The sequence below is a fragment of the Symphalangus syndactylus genome, chromosome 12 (genome assembly GCF_028878055.3).
Source record: "Symphalangus syndactylus isolate Jambi chromosome 12, NHGRI_mSymSyn1-v2.1_pri, whole genome shotgun sequence".
Lineage (NCBI taxonomy): Eukaryota > Metazoa > Chordata > Mammalia > Primates > Hylobatidae > Symphalangus > Symphalangus syndactylus.
In genome coordinates, this window is record NC_072441.2 from 135152456 (window position 1) to 135175951 (window position 23496).

The window sequence follows — 23496 nt, forward strand, 5'->3', positions numbered from 1 at the left end:
TGGGAATTCTTTGCACTGGTCAGGTAGCCTTTTTTTTTTTTTAAGAGATGGGGTCTCACTATGCTGCCCAGGCTGAAATGCAGTGGCTATTCACAGGCACAATCATAGCACACTACAGCCTCTAACTCCTGGTTGCAAGCAATCTCTCTGGAAGCCATTTTTAAACTTAGGGAACAAGCTTGAATCAGGACATTTGAACATTTTCCTAATTCTAAGCCCAATTTTCAGTGTAACTGAGAAAGATGGTTTGATCCTAAATTTTTAAATTGAAGACATTTAAATAAATCTTTGACATTATAGAAAGATGTTTTGATCCTAAATTTTTAAATTGAAGACATTTAAATAAATATTTTACATTATAATATGTGCTCCAAAAATTAAGTTGGTGGGAAGCTGATTTAAATTAAAAAAATTTGCAGATTAATCCTAATTGCCAAGTACTGGTTGAAGTCTGAATATTTATCTTGACATGTAGCTTGACTCATAATCCACAGTATATGGCAGTATATGGCAATTTATGCTATAATAATAGAATAAACTCCAATTCCCAAATCATCTGTTGCTTAAAATTAATTTCCTTTTATCCTATCCTCATAAAAGCTACGTTAAATATTGAACATTTAAATACCTAACTCAGTCTCACCTTTGTTTCTAATTCAGAATTCTCTCTTTGTAACAGGTCACATGCTTTTAAAAAATGGTCTCTGCTTTCTGATTCCCCTTGAAGATTGTGAACTTCATTATAAAGGCATATAAGCTCTGACTTCGATTTTTGCAATTCCTGATTAAGAAATGAAGACATTTAGTAGAATAAAATAAGACTATTTTCCCCATAAAAGATATAATACTTTTTTTTTTTTTTTTGAGACGGAGTCTCGCTCTGTCGCCCAAGCTGGAGTGCAGTGGCGCAGTCTCGGCTCACTGCAAGCTCCGCCTCCCGGGTTCACGCCATTCTCCTGCCTCAGCCTCTCCGAGTAGCTGGGACTACAGGCGCCCGCCACCACGCCCGGCTAATTTTTTGTATTTTTTAGTGGAGACGGGGTTTCACCGTATTAGCCAGGATGGTCTCGATCTCCTGACCTCGTGATCCGCCCGCCTCGGCCTCCCAAAGTGCTGGGATTACAAGCGTGAGCCACCGCGCCCGGCAATACTTTTAAGAATGAATCTTGAAATGGTACTGACAAATTTTTTGTTTTAAATATTCCAACCTATCCTTCTGGCAGACCAATGCCTTTCTTAGTAGTTAAAACAAAATTTACATAAATCAATTAAATAAACTGAGCATTCTTAGTTTCCATCATTCACAGGTTGAAAGATTTAGTTTCTAGAGTCCTTCCTACATTAAGCAAGGCTTATATACAGGTAAATTCTTTGGCAATGCTTGCAATGACTGCCAATAGTTATATTATCTGTTTCTAAAATGTATCCTTTTAGAAGTACCATTTATAGAACAAAGTGCTATGTGGTTTACCTTTAATGTTCTGACAACCTTATAAGGGAATTGTTGAAAGTAAGGCTCAGAGATCTTAAGTGACCTGCCTAAATTCACAAAGCCAGGAAGTATAAAGCTGAGATTCCAAATCCATAAATCTGTCTGACTTTAAACTCTGTGGTTTTTTTTTAAAAAAATATTTATTTATTTATTTATTTATTTATTTATTTATTTATTTATTTATATTGATGTGGTCTCACTATGTTGCCCAGGCTAGAGTGCAGTAGCTAGTTACAGATGTGATCATGGTGCACTATAGTCCTCAACTCCTGGGCTCAAACCATCCTCCTGTCTCAGCCTCCCAAGTACCTAAGACTATAAGGGTGCCACGATGCACAGCTTAAACTCTGTGTTCCTAACTACAAATTATGCTTATTTAATTATATTCAGTGACTTAATTAACCAGGGTTTTCTTTAATCCTCTGATGTTTTTTTCTCTTTCTCTTTTTTTTTCTTTTTTGAGACAGGGTCTCACTCTGTCACCCACACTGGAGTGCAGTGGTATGATCACAGCTCACTGCAGCCTTGACCTCCTGGGCTCAAGTGATCCTCCCACCTCAGCCTCCTGTGTAGCTGGGATTACAGACACATGCCACCACACCTGGCTAACTTAAATTTTTTTTTTTTTTTTTTTTTTTTTTTTTGTGGAGACAGTGTCCCACTGTGTTGCCCAGGCTGGTCTCGAGCTCCTAGTGATCCTCTTGCCTCAGCCTCCCAAATTGCTGGGATTACAGATGTGAGCCATTGTGCCCAGCTTGATTTTTAAAAATATATATCCACGAGAGAAAACACTTTGGCTAAATGCAGATTTTTTTTTTTTTATTTAGATGGAGTTTCGCTCTTGTTGCCCAGGCTGGAGTGCAATGGCGCTATCTCGGCTCACTGCAACCTCTGCCTCCTGGGTTCAAGCGATTCTCCTGCTTCAGCCTCCCGAGTACCTGGGATTATAGGTATGTACCACCACACCTGGCTAATTTTGTATTTTGTATTTTTAGGAGAGATGGGGTTTCTCCATGTTGGTCAGGCTGGTCTTGAACTCCTGATCTCAGGTGATCCACCCACCTCGGCCTCCCAAAGTGCTGGGATTACAGGCGTGAGCCACCGTGCCCAGCCTAAATGCAGATTTTTATCAGATTTTTACATTGATGACACAGTATGTGCACTGATTGACTGGTGGAAGACTTTGGGCTGAGAGTCAGTCTGTGGTGCTCAATGAAGGGAATAGGTTATATAAAATTTACTTTAGGAGAGGAGCTACTTGGTATTTTCCCAAAGCCTTGAAGTCAAAGTGGGAGGTAAATGCTGATTAGAAAGGCTTAGACAAAAAGGCAAGAAGGTAGAGGGTGGCCTCCCAAAACCACGGGAAGAGGGTAAATGATAATTGATTTCCTATCTTATTTCACTGAAAATTCCTGTAGGTCATTAGGATGAGATTAGGCGCACTGCAAACTACAAACTGATTGAGTGTCACTATCCTCTAAATTACTGATTTAGACTTCCATGAACTCACTTCCAGGTCTCTTTTCATAATATAGGCTGATTATGTCTCCTGATAGATCTTTCCAAGATGGCAGGACAAGAGGTTAAAACAAGAGATAAGCCCATGACTCTATGAACACTACAACAAACATCTGCTAAATAAAGGACTCTTTGATTAGTGCTAGAACTCAGCTTGGAGAAACAACAGAGCTACCCCATTATTATTATAGAAACACATATTCTATAGTGCTATGGACTGAATTGTGCTCTCCCTCCCTATTCATATTGTTGAAGCCCTAATTCCCAATATGGACTGTATTTGGAGATAGATAGGGTTGATAAGGGGATGATAAAGGTCAAATGAGGATATAAGGGTGGGGCCTTACTCCAATAGGGTTAGTGTCTTTATAGGAAGAAGAAGAGATACCACAGCTTGCTCACTCTGTCATGTGAGGACACAGCAAGAAGGCAGCCATCTGCAAGCTAGGAAGAGAACGCTCACCAGGAACTGACTTGGCTGGCACCTGGATCTTGGACTTCCCATCCTCCATAACTGTGAGAAAATAAAATTCTGTTCTTTGAGCGACCTAGTCTGTGGTATTTGGTTATGGCAGCCCAAGCTGAGGCATACAGTTATACTTTATTTAAAAATGATAACATGAAATCCCTAAATTAGAACTACCACAAGAAGAAAACAGCTTCCTGAATGGTAATACCTCACTTTCAACTTTCCAGGCCTTCTCTACAGTGTCAGGACCAGATGACAACTGCTTCTCTCACTCTCTCTCTTTTGACCACTCACTTTCAAACATTTCATTTTTTTCTTGGGTCATTTTCAAGATCTGTAAAAAGCATTTTACATAATTAATTTTATATATAATAGCAGGGTTTCCTACAAATTCTGATAATAACAACTTTCTAACTCAATAATGAAATCATCCAGGGGATTTATGAACCTAGGAAAACTAGTTTATAGCTCATAAGATACGTTTTTCTCTCTAAGCCTCAATTTACGAAATGCTAAAATGTAGTAACACTTGTTCTACCTACATTATAGCCATCACAGTAGGAATAAAATGTGATTTTGAAAGTATTTTATAAAATTTAATCACTTATCAAATATAAGGCATTATTGAAATCTTTCCAAATTATTTGAAAATAATAAAAATTGGAGACATAATGATAACAGCTACTTTATATTGAGGACTTAACCACATGTCAGAGACTATGGTAAGTATGTTAGATGCATTATTTCATTTTGTTTTTCTAGGACCCCTATGAGATTGGAATTATTATTACATTATTTTTACAGAGCAGACATGTGAGGCTCAGACATGTTACATAATTTGTCCAAGTTCACACAGTCAGTACTGGGATTCTAAGTCAAGTCTAACTTAAATCCCTTACTTTTAATATCTACGCTATTCAGCCTTGCCAAAGTGAATTTTCTCTTATGTACAAAAACCTATTAGGAGATAAAATTAAGATCAAAATACAACTTAGGAACACAACAAAAACTGAGCCAATTTCTTTGATGATCACACTATCACCAAGCAGCAGACCCCTCTCCATTTTTTATTTTTTAAAATTTTTTAAAATTTTATATATATATATATATATATATATACACACACACACATAGTAGTGATGGGATTTCGCCATGTTGCCCAGCCTGTTCTGAAACTCCTGGGCTCAAGCGATCCACTCACCTCGGCCTCCCAAAGTGCTTGGGATTACAGGTGTGAGCCACCGTGCCCGGCCGACCCCTCTCCATTGTAAAAGCCAATCTGTCAAATGAACTAATTGTACCTTTGGTTTGGCCAGTCAGGAAGCGGCTGAAATTGGCACATCTATACTTTGTAACTTGGGAAATGCAGAGTGGTATGTAGGAACAGCCCTCCCAGTCCTGTTCTACTGGTTTCCAACAATGGCATCCTGAGCTAGTTACCTCACTTTTCTTAGCCTTAGTTCCTCATATTAAAAATACGGATAATGGTGCCTGGACATATACGGGCTCCTCACTTATAGAAAATGCTCTGTAAGTGGCAGTTTATATTATTATTGGATTGTTCCAAATTTTTACATTCATTCGTTAGTAAGGCAATACCTTTAAATCATCCTTATAACTTCAACACACCAGTTTATCCTAAATACATTAGTAAATGCGCTCCTTACTGATTGACTACTCCTGGCAAGGTTTTCTGTAACCACTGGTCACAATCATAGGATGTATATTCCTAGAAGTGTGCTTTCTCGTTTTGCCTATTTTCAGTGATTCTCGAGCATCCTTATGGTGTCTGCCTTACCTGTATTAGAAAATGTAACTGAAAATTACCCCTTTTTTCTTACCTCATTCAAATCTTGTACTTTGTCTCTTGATCTTTTGTACTGGTTTCTCTTCTATCTTCCTATGTTACTGATAATTCAGGCTCTAAAATGGAAGTCTCAATCTAAATAAATCACCAGTTACAAAATGTCATTTTAAAAAATACTGAAAAAAAGCTACATTTCTTCAGCATCTTCTTCTGAGGTAGTAGCCCTGAAATCACTTCCTAGCAACAGGTTTCACCTCCTATCTGGTCTTGGATCGTTTAGAGATTGGCTTTATTATGGATGTGAGACTTTGCTGTTGTTTGGTAGCTGAGCCAAAGGGAACAAGAATTAGAAAAATACACTACAGCATCCTGATTGTTCTGAATTAATCAAACTACTGATTTACCTTTCTTATGTTTAATGTCAATAAAACAGAAACAACAATCCCAAGCTGAGGAGTTGGAAAGAATGGGGAATGCTATTAGAAAAATGGATACTAAAATCCTAGTGTAACTTTTATAATTCCTCCTGTCCAGTGGTATGGACAAAAGATGTAGTCAAGAATCATGTCAGCTTAGCAGCACTGCACAAGGAAATGGAGAAGAATAAATATTTTTTCCCAGAGTACCTTCTCCCATCAGCCACCATCTGCACTGGTGAATATTTTTTCAAATTCACACATGACATGTTGATGCATTCAATACTCAAGCGTTTAACCTCTCACAAAGGAATATTATGCTATTCCTAAGCCAAACCCTAACCAAGGCTGAAAAACAGGCAGCTCTGCAGACAGCAGAGAAATTCGGAGATGAGCAATATGTCTCCTATGGTAGGTCAAAAGGAAAAGAGAAAATACAGAGAGTAAAGAAACAGGGGAATCATTATTCCCAATTGGAAGAGAGGCAGTACTTATTGACAACCCTAACTGAAACCCTCAAATGATACTTCCAGATGCCCTGGTCCTTCCTGCCCACCATCTACATTGTCAGCTCCTCCAATTCTACAACACAAACCCCCAGATTTTTCTATGGTATTTTTCCTTCCTTCTTTCATGGCTTATAATGTTCCTCCAAACTGGGAAAAGTTAATTTCCCCAAACCTTAAAATGCTTGGCTTAGAGTTGAGCTCAGAGGAAGGGAACCCAGAAGCTTGACATGCTGGCAAAACAGTAAGAGTTTTATGGTTTTTTTTTTTTAACCAGTTGGGCTTTTGGCTTCTCTCTCTCTGTGCAAACTGGTAAAATGAATAATAAGAACCACTGTTTATATTCTCTGTAAAGTTTTAATTAATGAAAGAGGATTTGTGAGGTTGGTCTTAAGTTGCAGCCAGTCTAGGGTGCATTGTATGTCTTTCTGCATGATTCTGTTAAAAGAAAGCTTACCTTAGGTTAGGATACAGGCTCAGGACCTCATAAGCCTGTTGATCAAGCTAGCCCAACAAAATCTTCAGTAACAAACTTTGCTACAGGCCTCTATCTTGTTTTATGTCCTTGCGAACATGACCTGTAACCACATGGCAATACTTTGTTTTAGTCCCCACCATTGTAAAATGGGGTCTTTCTTCTATGCTAAGTCAGTTCCTGGGTGGGGGTCACAAACTCAGATAAGCCAGTTTATCGATCTGGGTGGTGCTCGTTGATCCATCAAGGGCAGGGTTTGCAAAATATCTTAAGCACTGACCTTGAGAGCAGTTTAGGGAGAGTCAAAATCTTGTAGCCGCCAGCTGCATGGCTCCTAAGCAATGGTTTCTAATCTTGTGACTAGTTTCTTGGTCTGCTCCCCAGGAAAGAGGGATGGTTATCATCTTTGTTTTAGGCTATAAACTGTAAACCATACTCCTTCCAGAGTTGGTTCAGTCTATGTCTAGGGATGGGGAAGGGCAGCTTTGGGGCTGGAAGCAAGATGGAGTTGGTTGGGTCAAAACTCTTGCACTGTCTCAGTCACAGTTTTGCAATGAAGGTTTCAAAAGCTGTTTACCACCCCTTTGAAAATACCTCGTACACTCGCAGCTAAGTCATAACCTAATTTAGGCTGGTTGTTTCACCTGTGAGGTTACTTTTTGTAAAGTTCAAAAGCTGAAAAACTTAACTGCTTGGTGTGGCTAAAGTCAAGTAACAAGGGACTTAAAAGGATTTTCTTACAGTGCTCAGTTTAATTAAAAGTGGATATCCAAGCAAGGGTGTATTTTAAAACCCTTTATGCTTTTCTCTTCTTGGATCCTGTTTTTTGAAAAAGGGCTTTTTTCTTCTCAGTTGACTGAACTATTTTTCTCCATTTTTTTTGTCTTGCCACTCTTAAGAGGCCCTAAGATAACTTCTGGTAGTCTGGGACTCCTTGGGAAAAACAGAGGAGGCACCACAGACCGTTTTGGGAAAACACACACACACACACACACACACACACACCCTCTGTTTTCCTCATGAAACCCCAGGATTTAAAAGCAGCTAGATCTCTCTCAAAATCGAAGGTGCTGTTCTGTTTCGTATTGCGTTATCTGATAGTTTTAAGTTTTGGGGGTATCAAATTACTTTGTGTTATGAGAGGGCTTTGTGTAATAACTAGGTAAAAAATATACCTTAAGGGACGGCTAAGAGTAGTTATGGCAGGATACTTAATCCTTTGCACATCTGGATCAGAGAAGCATGCTCTTGGCCACCTGGAAGATCTGGAAACATCCCCACCCCAAATTAAGAGATAAGACTCCCATGGGGAATGGGCTGATTACAAAATGGGCTGATTGCCTTTGGGTTGCCTTGCAATGAAATGCATGGTAGAAGCACTACACTGTCTTCTCCCCATAGTATTTCCCTCCTTTTGGAAATCCAGGATACACTATAAAATGGCACCCTTAATTTTGAGGATCTGTCTTTGCCTTCAGCTGTGCCAGCGTATTAAGCCCTAAAAATGCATGCTTTCGTAGTCCTGTTCCTCCAAGGTCTCCACCCTGAAGCCAGTAATCCAATTAAGAAACCAGCAAATGAAAAATTCTACAAGTGCTAAATCTTCTATCTGGGTAGCTATATATGTGTTGTGTGTAATATCTATAAAAAGAGCTCTAATTAATTGGCTTAGAGAAAAATAAATGCTTAAATATTTTTAAGGAAAGATAAAAGCTGTAATGCCTCTTATTTAACATGACTTTAATTTTTAAGAAATAAAAAAGTCTTAAAGATTATTGGTAAAATACAAGTGCTACCAATATAAACAGGTGATCTAAATCATATAAGTCAAATACTAGGTTTGCTAAAGGTTTCAAGGTTGTAAACCAACTGCTTCACAATTTGGTAAGGCTTGGGGACATACAAAATTAACCACCTCCCCCTGACTCTGCTGGAAAAAGTAAGTGACTTTCTCTGTGCCTAGTACATAATCAAAACAACTTACCAGGTTTCACATTAAAGTTAAAAATTGCTATGAGTTACTATCATAATATGTAATTTTGACTACTAAAAATAGATTTACATGCGAGGTGTGTAAAAACAGTAAAATGTGTTTTTTAGTAAGAGATTATAAGAAGGCATAGAAATGTGAATTTTGCCTAGTCATAAAGAATTGTCTTAAATAAGATAAAGCTGAAGGTTTAAGCAAGTTATGGAAAGATTATAAAAATTAATCTGGCAAAAATCCCATGTGTAAACCTTAACTAAATTCAGAAGGGTATTATATGGTTTTTCATAAATTGAGCATTGAAATAAAAGCACAGCAAAGTTGTCTTAAGACGCTAATGCGCCTTTCAGCAAAAGGGTTACAAAAGGTTTGTAAAGATTTCACCTCATGGTCAAATTGCTTAAGATTACATGGTATTGTCTATGAGGTTTCATTAAAAAATTGAGGCTGGGCGTGGTGGCTCACATCTGTAATCCCAGCACTTCGGGTGGCGAAGGTGGATGGATCACCTGAGGTCAGGAGTTTGAGACCAGCCTGAACAACATGGTGAAACCCCATCTCTACTAAAAATACAAAAATTACCCAGGTGTGGTGGCACATGCCAGTCATCCCAACTACTTGGGAGGCTGAGGCAGGAGAATCACTTGAATCTGAGAGGCAGAGGTTGCAGTGAGCTGAGATTGCACCATTGCACTCCAGCCTGGGCAACAAGAACAAAATTCCATTTCAAAAAAAAAAATGGGGTTAACATTAAACTAATGCAAGGATAAATTTTGGCTTTGAACAGGATTTTCATGTAATAGTAAAGGTTAATGAAAGATTTTTGCTTTTTGAGTTATCATTTTGGCAAAATAAATAATTTATGGTAATCTAGACTTCTATTTAATAATATCAAGTGTTTTAAACTCTAACATATTTATCAGGCTTCCAAAATCAAACTTCAAGTTTCAAAATTATCTCTTCTGATGCCTGGCTTTCTGGATGGTTCAGAGGGCCTCTGAACCACCCAGGGAAGAGGCAAACAGGATTATTTGACATATTTAATTACACGGAATTGCTAAAATGATGTCCAATCTTCTTTAGGTTATATTTTGTTGAATAATACTAATACATGTTCTAAAATTGTATGGGATTTCTAAAATTCTAATGTCTATGTATATGCTATTAACCATAATTACGATAGAATTATTGTAAACCACAAAGATAACCAAATCTCTTTGTCAGTCATGTTTTTAACAGTAACTATGCTGGAAATTTTGTCATCTGCTGGCAATTGTTGTCTTGCTTTGTTCCTTTTCAAAAGGTAGTTTATAATCAAGCTATAGGACTTTTACAGGTGTTCTCAAATGCAGGTTTCTAACATTGGAATAGAGAAAATACATACAGGATTCATGAGGAGCTGAAATGTTCATGAATATCAAACAGGAGTTAACTGCATGAACTACACTAAAAGAAGTCTGACATAATCTTTCTTAACTTTTTGCTTGAAACACTGCTTATCCTTATTTTGTCCTTCAATGTCAAGGAAACTTTTATTTTAAGCTACCTACAGCTTTTAATAATTAAGTAAGGTATACTCTTGTGAACAAAATTTAAGGCATACTTCTTTTTCATTGCCTGGTTCCTCTAAAATTTGGAAACTATTTGGGAGTATTCTTAACTTACGGCAATATAGTTATTTGCATTAGTGCAATAAGAATCCATTTTCTTTTTCAACAGAATACAATTGGAGAAACTGGTTGTCTTTACCAAGACTTTGACTGGAAGGCTGTATTTCTTTTTAAGGAATCGAGCTTGACTTGAAGAGCCAATAAAAGCCCTTTGGGGAAGACTGGCCTCATACTCTTGCCTACACAGTCCCCCAGGTAGATTCCTGACCTATGGTCAGTAAAAAACGTCACTTTCTAACAGGTCCAGGTGCTCCAAACTTATCTTAGGACCTTAAGAGGAAAGGATCACCCAACTCACAGGTATTTCAGGATATAAACCCATGGCTGGACTTGGCTTTAAAAGGTCTTATCTGAGATTCTTTCTGGAACAGAGTTTCATCAAATCCAATCCAAAAGGCCTATGTAGAAATAATTATTCTTGTTGCACTTTATGCAAATAGTCAGGCCAAGCATATGACTAAACTTTATTCTACAAACAACATGGTCCTATCATAATTTGTTTTTACTGAAAATGAGGACTGGAGAGAAAAAAATTATGCTCCAAAACTTATACATTTTTCATTAAATTCTAGTTTCATTGGTTATTTTTATGTTTTTTTTCCCTACATTTTAGACTAGCCCTACTTATTCTTGTGAATCAAGTAATGATTTCCTGCAACTTGGGAAAAACAAAAATGTATGGGTAATGTAAAAATCTGGGTCAATATGCTAGTTCTGGCCAATTATCCTGCAAATCCTGCCAGGTAATAAAAGTGAGTAGGTTGCTCATAACCCAGAGATTTCTTTGGGACAATAAAACCAAGGAACTTCATAGACCTTCCAAAAGGGAAATTCTGTATCTTGGCAACTAAAATTTTAGATGGAAATGATCTACTACAACACCCTTGTGGGAATCGCTACACTCACTCTACTATTTGCGGTAGAGTTATACATGGTAGCACCTTCTTTTTTCTTTTTCATGGTAGCACCTTCTAACTGAAATATTGGACAGAGAGTTTCCACTGCTGTAGTATTTTGCTTAATTATTATCCTTATAGCATGAATAATAGCTATTGACAAGAGGTAAACATGAAGGTTTTACTATCACTGAGTCCACCAGGACTTTTTATTGGGTTTGGTAATATGTCACACCCTAGCTATGCAAAGAAGGTTACAAAGAAAATAGATTTTATATAAGAAAGGATCTTGTATGGTAAATTCTTATCCTAAAGAGAATAACAGCTTGTTTAAAAAGAAGGATGTTTAGGAAAAGTCAGAAATTTTAAGCATGTCATAAATGGTCTGTGGAAGTTGTGAAAGAATTAATAATTGCAGGAAAGATTTAGCCAAGGTTAATACTGAAGTTACTCTAGCCACCCAAATCCAATGCCACTTATCCTTTTATATTAACATTATTAACATTTGTTAATGTTACTTTTATATTAACACTATTAACATTTCAGCAGCATCTGGTGGAGGCAAACGAGTATTACAACCCATCAGAATGGCGGACAGCAATCAAACTCCAAATGGTGCTGTGGACAGAACTATGCATGGACATGCCTTTCTTCTGAGGACCCCAGGAGAAGCCCTAGCTGGTGTTCTCCACAGGGCACCCCTTTTCAGCAGGAAGTAGTCAGAAAGAGTCATCATCTAATACCCCTTAATAACAGGTGCTGGGAACAAGCCCCCTGAAATCTCGCCATAAACTGGCCCCCCAACTGGCCATAAACAAAATCTCTGCAGCACTGTGACATGTTCTTGATGGCCATAACACCCACGCTGGAAGGTGGTGGGCTTACCGGAATGAGGGCAAGGAACACTTGGCCCGCCCAGGGCGGAAAACTGTTTAAAGGCATTCTTAAGCCACAAACAATAGCATGAGCGATCTGTGCCTTAAGGACATGCTCCTGCTGCAGTTAACTAGCCCAACCTATTCCTTTAATTTGGCCCATCCCTTCGTTTCTCATAAGGGATACTTTTAGTCAATTTAATATCTATAGAAACAATGCTAATGACTGGCTTGCTGTTAAAAAATATGTGGGTAAATCTCTGTTTGGGGCACTCAGCTCTGAAGGCTGTGAGAGCCCTGATTTCCTACTTCACACCTCTATATTTCTGTGTGTGTGTCTTTAATTCCTCTAGCGCCACTGGGTCAGGGTCTCCCTGACCGAGCTGGTCTCGGCAGTTAGGGTTACCACTCCTGAGTGGGGAATAAGATAGGAGTTAAAAGGAAATTATTTAGGCAGATAGTGAGGGTAAAGAAGTCCTCATTAAGGTTTTAATTTTAATGAAAAACAGCCCCCAAATCATTTTGTTCTCTAACAAAGAGCAGCCTGTAAAATTGAGCTGCAGACATAGACAAGTAAGCTGGAAGCTTACAAAGGTGAATGCCAGCAGTTGTGCCAATAGGAAAAGGGTACCTGGGACTAGGCATGATCAAAATGGCGGCTCCATCTTCCCTTCTCTTTGCCAGCCACATGTACAGTATGGAGCAGACAAGATGGCGCTGGTCAAGTAGAAAGCCCATTTGCATATTAAGATTAGGGTGGGGTGACAAGCCTTCCCCACATGCTATGTACATGTCACACCTAGTTGAATCAATCTGTAGGCCCTACATAAATCAGACACTGCCTCCTCAAGCTTGCCTATAAAATCTGCTGCGGTCCACTGCAGGCCGGCTTTTACCTTTTGGATGCCCCTCTCTCTCTCATAAGAGAGAAAGCTGCTCTCCTCTCTCTTTTCTTCTGCCTATTAAACCACTCCTTAGCCCACCCACGTGTGTCTATGTCTTTAATCTTCCTAGTGTGAGACGAGGAACCCTGGGTATTTACCCCCTCAACAATGCCGCTTCACTAAGGGTGGGGTGTAGTGGCTCATGTCTATAATCCCAGCATTTTGGGAGGCCAAATGGAAGGACTGCTTGAGCTCAGGAGTTTGAAACTAGCCTGTGCAACATAGCCAGACCTTATCTTTACTACAAATAACAAAAATTAGTTGAGCGTGGTGGTGTGCATTTATAGTCCCAGCTACTCAGGAGGCTGAGGTGGGTAAATTGCTTGAGCTTGGGATGTCAAGGCTGCAGCGATCATGCACTCCAGCCTGGGTGACAGAGTGAGACCCTGTCTCAAAAAGATAATCCACACAATAAAATATTGAGCCACAGAAAGGGATAAAGTACTAATTCATACTACAATATGAACTTTGAAAACATTATGCTAAGTGAAAGAAGGCAGACACAAATGTCCACATATTGTATGGTTCCACTTTTGTAAAATGTACAAGATAGCCAAATTCAAAGGCAGAAAGTACTTTAGTGGTGGCCAGAGGCTGGGGGAAGGGGGCAGGTAGAAAAATAAGAAATGAATACTAATTATATATAGAGTTTCCTTCTTGGGGGATAAAAATTTCCTGACAAGAATTTATGAGGGAGGTTCCAAGATGGCCAAATAGGAACAGCTCCAGTCTACAGCTCCCACTGTGAGCGACACAGAAGATGGGTGATTTCTGCATTTCCAACTGAGGTACCGGGTTCATCTCATGGGGGCTTGTTGGACAGTGGGTGCAGCCCATGGACCATGAGCTGAAGCAGGGCAGGGCATCGCCTCACCTGGGAAGTGCAAGCAGTCAGGAAATTCCCTTTCCTAGCCAAGGGAAGCCACAACAGATGGTAGCTGGAAAATCAGGACACTCCCACCCTAATACTGCGCTTTTTCAGTGGTGTTAGCAAACGGCACACCAGGAGATTATATCCCGTGCCTGGTTTGGAGGGTCCCACACCCATGGAGCCTCGCTCATTACTAGCACAACAGTCTGAGATCAAACTGCAAGTTGGCAGCAAGGCTGAGGGAGGGGTGTCCGCCATTGCTGAGGCTTGAGTAGGTAAACAAAGAGGCCAGGAAGCTCGAACTAGGTGGAGCCCACGACAGCTCAAGGAGGCCTGCCTGCCTCTGTAGACTCCACCTCTGGGAGCAGGGCACAGCTGAACAACAGGCAGCAGAAACTTCTGCAGACTTAAACATCCCCATCTGACAGCTTTGAAGACAGCAGTGGTTCTCCCAGCACGGAGTTTGAGATCTGAGAATGGACAGACTGCCTCCTCAAGTGGGTCCCTGACACCCAAGTAGCCTAACTGGGTGGCACCTCCCCGTAGGGGCAGACTGACACCTCATATGGCTGGGTGACCCTGTGAGATGAAGCTTCCAGAGGAAGGATTAGGCAGCAACATTTGCTGTTCTGCAATATTTGCTGTTCTGCAGCCTCTGCTGGTGATACCCAGGCAAACAGGGTCTGGAGTGGACCTCCAGCAAACTCCAACAGACCTGCAGCTGAGGGTCCTGACTGTTAGAAGGAAAACTAACAAACAGAAAGGACATCCACACCAAAACCCCATCTGTACATCACCATCATCAAAGACCAAAGGTAGATAAAACCACAAAGATGGGGAGAAACCAGAGCAGAAAAGCTGAAAATTCTAAAAATCAGAGCGCCTCTTCTCCTTCAAAGGAATACGGCTCCTTGCCAGCAATGGAACAAAGCTGGACGGAGAATGACTTTGATGAGTTCAGAGAAGAAGGTGTTACACCTTATAATTTCAAGAATTACATTGAAGTTACAGCATGGAATTGTTCTAAGAATAAACACATGGGTTAACAGAATAGAATACAGAGTCCAGAGGCAGATCTTTATAAATGTTTTTAATAAAGGTGCCAACTTTAATCCTTAAAGAAATAACTCTTTTTGCCAAATCTTTCTGGAATAACTGGATATACACTGAAAATGAATGAACCTCTCAATTTTACCTCACAGTATATACAAAAATTACCTGCAGTAGACCATAAACTTAAATGTAGCAACTAAAGCTATAAAAAATTTGGAAGAAAGTGTAAGAAATATATTTTGTGACCTTAGAGTAGACAAAGATTTCTTAAATAGGCTTTTTGTGTCCTATCACAAAATTATAAAAGAAAACATTGATGAATTCACCTCCATCAAAATTTTAAAACTTCTACTCTTTATAAAACATTGAGGAAATGAAAGACATGTCATAGAATAAGAAAAGATTTATTTGTAATACATCCAAGGGATGTGAAGGACCTCTTAAAGGAGAACTACAAACCACTGCTCAATGAAATAAAAGAGGATACAAACAAATCGAAGAACAGTCCATGCTCATGGGTAGGAAGAATCAATGTCGTGAAAATGGCCACACTGCCCAAGGTAATTTATAGATTCAACGCCATCCCCATCAAGCTACCAATGACTTTCTTCACAGAATTGGAAAAAACTACTTTAAAGTTCATATGGAACCAAAAAAGAGCCCACATCGCCAAGTCAATCCTAAGCCAAAAGAACAAAGCTGGAGGAATCACGCTACCTGACTTCAAACTATACTACAAGGCTACAGTAACCAAAACAGCATGGTACTGGTACCAAAACAGAGATATAGACCAATGGAACAGAACAGAGCCCTCAGAAATAATGCCGCATATCTACAACTATCTGATCTTTGACAAACCTGACAAAAACAAGCAATGGGGAAAGGATTCCCTATTTAGTAAATGGTGCTGGGAAAACTGGCTAGCCATATGTAGAAAGCTGAAACTGCATCCCTTCCTTACACGTGATACAAAAATTAATTCAAGATTGATTAAAGACTTAAATGTTAGACCTAGAACCATAAAAACCCTAGAAGAAAACCTAGGCAATACTATTCAGGACATAGGCATGGGCAAGAACTTCATGTCTAAAACACCAAAAGCAATGGCAACAAAAGCCAAAATTGACAAATGGGATCTAATTAAACTAAAGAGCTTCTGCACAGCAAAAGAAACTACCATCAGAGTGAACAGGCAACATACAGAATGGGAGAAAATTTTTGCAACCTACTCATCTGACAAAGGGCTAATATCCAGAATCTACAATGAACTCCAACAAATTTACAAGAAAAAAACAAACAACCCCATCAAAAAGTGGGCGAAGGATATGAACAGACACTTCTCAAAGGAAGACATTTATGTGGCCAAAAAACACATGAAGAAATGCTCATCATCACTGGCCATCAAAGAAATGCAAATCAAAACCACAATGAGATACCATCTCACACCAGTTAGAATGGCGATCATTAAAAAGTCAAGAAACAACAGGTGCTGGAGAGGATGTGGAGAAACAGGAACACTTTTACACTGTTGGTGGGACTGTAAACTAGTTCAACCATTGTGGAAGTCAGTGTGGCGATTCCTCAGGGATCTAGAACTAGAAATACCATTTGACCCAGCCATTCCATTACTGGGTATAGACCCAAAGGATTATAAAACATGCTGCCATAAAGACACATGCACATGTATGTTTACTGTGGCACTATTTGCAATAGCAAAGACTTGGAACCAACCTAAGTGTCCAACAATGATAGACTAGATTAAAAAAATGTAGCACATATACACCATGGAATACTATGCAGCCATAAAAAATGATGAGTTCATGTCCTTTATAGGGACATGGATGAAACTGGAAACCATCATTCTCAGCAAACTATCGCAAGGACAAAAAACCAAACACCGCATGTTCTCACTCATAGGTGGGAATTGAACAATGAGAACACATGGACACAGGAAGGGGAATGTCACACACCAGGGACTGTTGTGGGGTGGGGGGAGGGGGGAGGGAAAGCATTAGGAGATATACCTAATGCTAAACAACGAGTTAATGGGTGCAGCACACCAACATGGCACAGGTATACATATGTAACAAACCTGCACGTTGTGCACATGTACCCTAAAACTTAAAGCATAATAATAAAATTAAAAATATATATATAATACATATATCTAAAACAAAGGACTGGTATTGAAAATATATAAAGAACTCTTGGCCAGGTGTGGTGGCTTATGCATGTAATCCCAGCACTTTAAGAAGCCAAAGATGGAGAACCACTTCAGGCCAGGTGTTTGAGAGCTTGGGCAACATGGTGAGACATCATCTCTAATATGTAAAAAACAAAATAAATCTACTTCTACAACTCAATATAAAGAAAGAATACAAGCCAGAGGCTGGGCACAGTGGCTCACACCTGTAATCCCAGCACTTTGGGAGGCTGGGGCGGGCAGATCATGAGGTCAAGAGATTGAGACACAGTGAAACCCTGTCTCTACTAAAAATACAAAAAATTAGCCGGGCATGGTGGTGGGTGCCTGTAGTCCCAGCTACTGGGGAGGCTGAGGCAGGAGAATGGTGTGAACCCAGGAGGCGGAGCTTACAGTGAGCCGACATCACGCCACTGCACTCCAGCCTGGGCGACAGAGCGAGACTCCATCTAAAAAAAAAAAAAAAAAAAAAAGAATACAAGCCAGAAACAGAAACAGTGGCACATGCCTGGAATCCCAGCACTTTGGGAGGCAAGAAGATTACCTGAGGCCAGGAGTTTGAGTCTGGCCTGGACAACATAGTGAGACCTCATCTCTACAAAAAAGATTTTTTAAAATTAGCTGGGTGTGGTGCTGCATGCCTACAGTCCCAGCTACTTGAGACACTGGAGCAGGAGGATGGCTTGGGCCTGGAAGGTTGAGGCTGCAGTGAGCCAGGACTGCACCCCTGTACTCCAGCCTGGGCAACAGAGTGAGAACCTATCTCTAAAAAAAATATAATAATAAAAATAAAATAAATTTTTTAAGAATACAGACCACTCCATTAAAAATGTACAAAAGATTTGAACAGATGCTTCACAAAAGAACATATATAAATGGCCAAAACATATTCATGGTCATTAGACACCCTCAAAAGGCAAATTAAAACCACTATTTACTAGATATACCCTGGCACTTGCATCAGTCTGTCTTGGGTTTGATTGCTTTGCTCACCACTTTAGAGGCTGATAATGCTGAATATAGTAGACACTGTACACACTGGAGCCTACACTTTATTAGTTCTCCATGATTTGCTCAAATTGTATCTTCATAAGATTCTTTTCTCTTCAGAGAAACAATCTACTATATTCTCCAAATTAATTGTTCTCTATGAGGAAGAAGTGAACAGAACACATCCTCTGTAGCCCTCTTTACTCTTCCACTCTAATTAGCTGAGCAATAGAAAAAGACAGCCAAATAAGAAGAGTAGCAAATGATTAGCACCAATTACTCTAGTATACTCTGTGAAAATGTAACTCAAAAATTAGAAATCAGAAAGAACAGAACTTTAAAATACAATACCTGTTCTGTCTGTTCACCACCCACAGTTTTTCCAGGGGAGTGGTTTCCAAGTTGCTTATTCTCTTGAGATTCACACACCTCTCCTTTAAGTCTTTCGACCTTAAATACAAAAGTAAACATCTTGTAGACTTCTCAATTTTTGTTTGGATAAATTACTGCTTTGTTTTTTAATTATACAAGTAATATATAAATACACTCTTCTTGTAAAACTTCAACACATAGGTATACAGAATAAAAAATGGTATTTTCCTTCATATCACAACTGGTCCTCCCTTTCCAGAAATAACACTGCTTGGAATGTACCCTGCCTGAACTTTTTCATGCATACACACATGTATTAAATATATAAATGTATTAGATACATAAATTTACAAAGACTTAGACAACTTACCAATCTTCACTTGTTTATTCATTCTTTTTATGATTGCATTTTTATTGTGTTAAAATACATATAACACAAAATTTACCATGTTAGCCATTTTTAAGTGTACAGTTCAGTGGCATTAAGCATCATTAAGCATATTATTAAGTACATTGTCAAGCACACTGTTGTGCAACCATCACCACCATCTATCTCCAGAACTCTTCATCTTGCACTGAAACTCTATACCCATTAAACAATAACTCCCATTACTCCTTCTTCCCAGCCACTGGCAACCACCATTCTATTAATACTTTCTGTCTCTATGACTTTCACTACTCTAAGCATGTCATATAAGTGTATGGCTATACCACATTTTGCTTATCTGTTCCTCTATCAATGAGCATCTGAGCTGCTTCCACCTTTTGGCTATTGTGAATAATGCTACTATGAATATGGATGTACAGATATATGTTTGAGTCTCTGTTTTCAATTCTCTGGGGCATATATCCAGAAGTGGAATTGTCAGACCCCATGGTGATTCTATATTTAACTTTTGGAGTAACTGTTTTCCATGGTGGCTATACTACTTTAGATTCTCACTAGCAATGCACAAGGGTTCCAATTTTTCCACATCAACATTTGTTATTCTCTGTTGTTTTGATAGTAGCCATCCTGATGGCTCTTTAGTCACTCTTGCAAAAAAATTTCTAAAGCACCTAGTATTATGCCAGGTATTTTCTTAGATATTAGATATATGATTATTTAATGAGTATAACTAAAATTGAAGAGATGTATTTAAAATTTGGAAGTACATATTTTTAAAAATCAGTAAATTGCTAAGAAGAAATGGTTAAAAATATAAACAATTAAAGATTTAGTATTAATAATCTTAAACTTATCCAATATAATAGAGTAATATTTTCTATGTGGTGAATGTGTTAACTATAAACTATTATCTAATTCCTTATTTAAAAGATCCTAGATTTACATGATAGCAACAGTGTTGCTGTTTAGCATAGGTAGTTAAAATGTGTAAAATATAAGTACTGATAGAATGCATCTAGGTCAAAGCATGGCATCCCCGAGATGTTACAGCCACCAGTATTGGTCCCTGCTAAAGACCAGCTTACATGTTGTATATCTGTGTTGCTTATGCTGTTGATTGTTACGGTAGACACATTTAAATAAGTTCTAAGAAGTAAATTAAACTTACCATTTCACCAAGCACCTTTTTTTCTGAGTCAAGGGATCGAACCCTATTTCTTAAAGCCAGAATTTCCTCATCCAATCTCTGATTATGTTCCTTTGCTTTCTGTAGGTCAGCTACATCTAAAACAGAGAAGAACACAGTTTACTCAACTGGATCAAAGTTTTAGTTTCAGGGGTACTAACTCTAAAAACAAAGGAAGTGCTATTGCCTGCCCTTCTTGTCAGTCCTACCATGTCTCTGCATATGTGGCTGGTTCTCTGTGCAGGAGAGCCACTAGGCTCTCACGTCTAGTCCTAGAATATTCTACCAACCCAAAGAAACAACAGAGAAATTTTATATTACTCACACCAGACCAATGAATTGGACTTTTTGAGTGTAGGGTTTCCAGCAATAGAGGTTCTTCTAGGACCTAGAATTTTAAAACAATTTAGCCTAGCCTACCTTTTAAAAGTTAAATGACCAAAAAAAAAAATGGTCTTCCTACATACCTTTCAGTCCTGTCTCTTTTACATACCTCCTAGTCCATTAGTTTATATATCTGTTCTTAGAACAATTCCATGCTGTAGCTTTATTGTAAGTCTTGAAATTGTAAAGTGTTAACACCTCAAATTTTATTGATCACAAATGGAACATAGGCTTTTTGTTAATCAAACTATATAGTTTTGTTCAAAGTGAATATTTTTATCCCACCTTCACCTAGTACCATGCCGCAAAATAATATTTTTAACACACAGTAAATATTTTCAGAAATTTATATATATTTATAGTAATATACAAACAGATGAAGTTGTGTTAAAAATATTTAACAATTGGTTAAGGATGTACCCTCATCTTTAAGAATGTAGCTCTGAAGTAGAGTTCTAGAGAACATTTTGCTGTGCTAAATATTATCTCTTTAGTGGCTGGGAAGACATGGGGCTGGAAGGAGCTAAGACAATTAGGGCAGGTAGGAATGCTTGGAAGACTCAGGACAACAGCTACTTACAACTCAACACAGAATTATTCCAGTATCTTCACAACATTACTGCCATACTAGTATATACCAGCTCACAGAGGTCCTGTGGGTACACGCACACACACACACACACACTCCACAAATAAAAAACCCAAATTATATTATACCACACATCTTATTCTACAACTTGTCATATTCACTTGATAATATATCACAGAAATCGATTCATGTCAGTGCACACTTGGCTTCTTGTCATCTTAAATAGCTGCAAAGTATGCCTCGTATAGTCACTTATTTAACAATCTATTGTTGGTAAACATACTGCATTTAATTTTACTATCCAACAAGTTATTTCTTACTCTCTGTACTTCTTTGTTAACTGGCCACTTAAAAAGGTGGGAAGTATTCTCTTCTTCAATTTTCTGGAAGAAATTATATAAATTTAGTATTATTTATTCCTTAAATAATTCCTCTTATTAGAATTCACTAATGAAGCCATCTGAGCCTGGAGTTTTCCTCATGGGAAGATTTTTATTTTTATTTTTTAATTTTATTTTATCTTTTATTTGAGTCAGAATCTTGCTCTGTTGCCCAGGCTGGAGTGCAGTGGTGCAATCTCACTGCAGTCTCCGCCTCCTGGGTTCAAGTGATTCTCCTGTCTCAGCCTCCTGAGTGGCTGGGACTATAGGCATAGGCCACCACACCTGGCTAATTTTTTTTTTTTTTTTTGTATTTTTAGTAGAGACAGGGTTTCGCCTTGCTCACCAGGCTGGTCTTGAACTCTTGACCTCAAGTGATTCACCCCCCTCGGCCTCCCAAAGTGCTAGGATTACAGGCATGAGCCACCATGTCCGGCCCATGGGAAGGGTTTTAACTAAAAATTCCGTCTCTTTACATATATTTAGAGCTATTTCTTCTTAGGTGAGGTTTGGTAGTTTGTGTCTTTTAAGGAATGTGTCCACGTCATCCAGGCCATCAATTTATTGGCATAAAGTTATTCATAATATTCCCATATTATCTTTTTATTCTGTAGAACTATTCTGTTATTTTTTATATTGGTAATTTGTGACCTCTCTTTTTTCATGACCAATCTAGCTAAAAGTTTATCAATGTTGTTCTTTCTGAAGAAGCAGCTCTTGGTTCCACTGATTTACTCTATTGTGATTCTGTTTTTAGTTTTGTTGATTTTTTTTCTGTTTTGAGACGGTGTCTCGATCTGTCGCCAGGCTGGAGTGCAGTGGCACGATCTCGGGTCACTGCAACCTCTGCCTCCCAGGTTCAAGCGATTCTCCTGCCTCAGCCTCCCGAGTTAGCTGGGATTACAGGCGTGCACCACCACGCCTAGCTAATTTTTGTATTTTTAGTAGAGATGGAGTTTCACCATGTTGGCCAGGATGGTCTTGATCTCTCGACCTCGTGATCCACCTGCTTCAGCCTCCTGAAGTGCTGGGATTACAAGCATGAGCCACCGTGCCCAGCCACTTTTGTTGATTTTAACTCTTATTTTAATGTCTCCTTCCTTCTGCATGCCTTGGATTTAATTTTTTCTTCTTATTCTGTTCTTATTCTTCTTATTCTCATTATATTTAATTATATTCTTATGGTTCTTATTCTGCTCACCTTACTCTGGGTTTCTGAGGTATAGACTTAGATTATTTTGAGTCCTTTCTTGATTTCCAGTATAAACATTAAATACTATAAAATTCCCTCTAAGTACTGATTTAGCTATGTCACAGAAATGATGATATTGTTGCATTTTCATTTTCTTCAAAATATTTTCTAATATCTCTCTTAATTTTTTTCTCTGAAGGCATGGTCTTTTTATAAATATCTTTTTAGGCTGGGTGTGGTGGCTCACTCCTGTAATCCCAGCACTTTGGGAGGCTGAGGCAGGTGGATCACAAGGTCAGGAGTTCAAGACCAGCCTGGCCAACATGGTGAAACCTTGTCTCTACTAAAAATACAGAAATTAGCTGGGCATGGTGGTAGGTTCCTGCAATCCCAGCTACTTGGGAGGCTGAGGCAGAGAATTGCTTGAACCTGGGAGGTGGAGGTTGCAGTGAGCTGAGATCATGCCACTACACTCCAGCCTGTGCGACAATGTGAGAATCCGTCTCAAATAAAAAAAAATCTTTTTAATTTCCAAATATTTCCAACTAACCTACTTCTGTTACCAATTTTCAGTTTAATTCCATTATGATCAGAGAACATAATTTGTATGATTTCATTTTTTTCACAGAGATTTGCTTTATGGCCCAGGATGGCCTCTCTTTTTTTAAATTTTGAACTTTAAATAGATTCTTGGACCAGTGCTTCATATCCATCAGCTAATTAGACTTTAGCACCTGTCTCATCCCCAGTGGCTTTTCCAGAACAATTACCTTCATGAATTTTCTCAAATCAAACTTGGGCATCTTCAGCATTTTTACTTTTCTAACAAAGAC

General features: G+C 38.7%; 1 protein-coding gene and 1 long non-coding RNA gene across 2 annotated transcripts in view; both read right to left on the bottom strand.

The window, feature by feature from the left end:
• The window catches only part of CCDC30 (coiled-coil domain containing 30), a 143630-nt gene that overhangs the window by 109484 nt on the left and 10650 nt on the right, over positions 1 to 23496 (bottom strand). Inside the window, exons 3-4 of the mRNA XM_055255695.2 lie at positions 20101 to 20216; positions 18524 to 18622 (exon numbers count right to left, since the gene is read on the bottom strand). Of these exons, the coding sequence (XP_055111670.2) occupies positions 18524 to 18622; positions 20101 to 20216 (215 nt within the window). The remainder of the gene's footprint in view (positions 1 to 18523; positions 18623 to 20100; positions 20217 to 23496) is intronic.
• LOC134734587 (uncharacterized) lies at positions 644 to 6762 on the bottom strand. Its single transcript, XR_010117709.1, has 4 exons — positions 6666 to 6762; positions 5321 to 5421; positions 3688 to 3813; positions 644 to 781 (listed from the first exon to the last, which is right to left on the bottom strand). It is a non-coding gene; the product is annotated as an uncharacterized lncRNA (long non-coding RNA).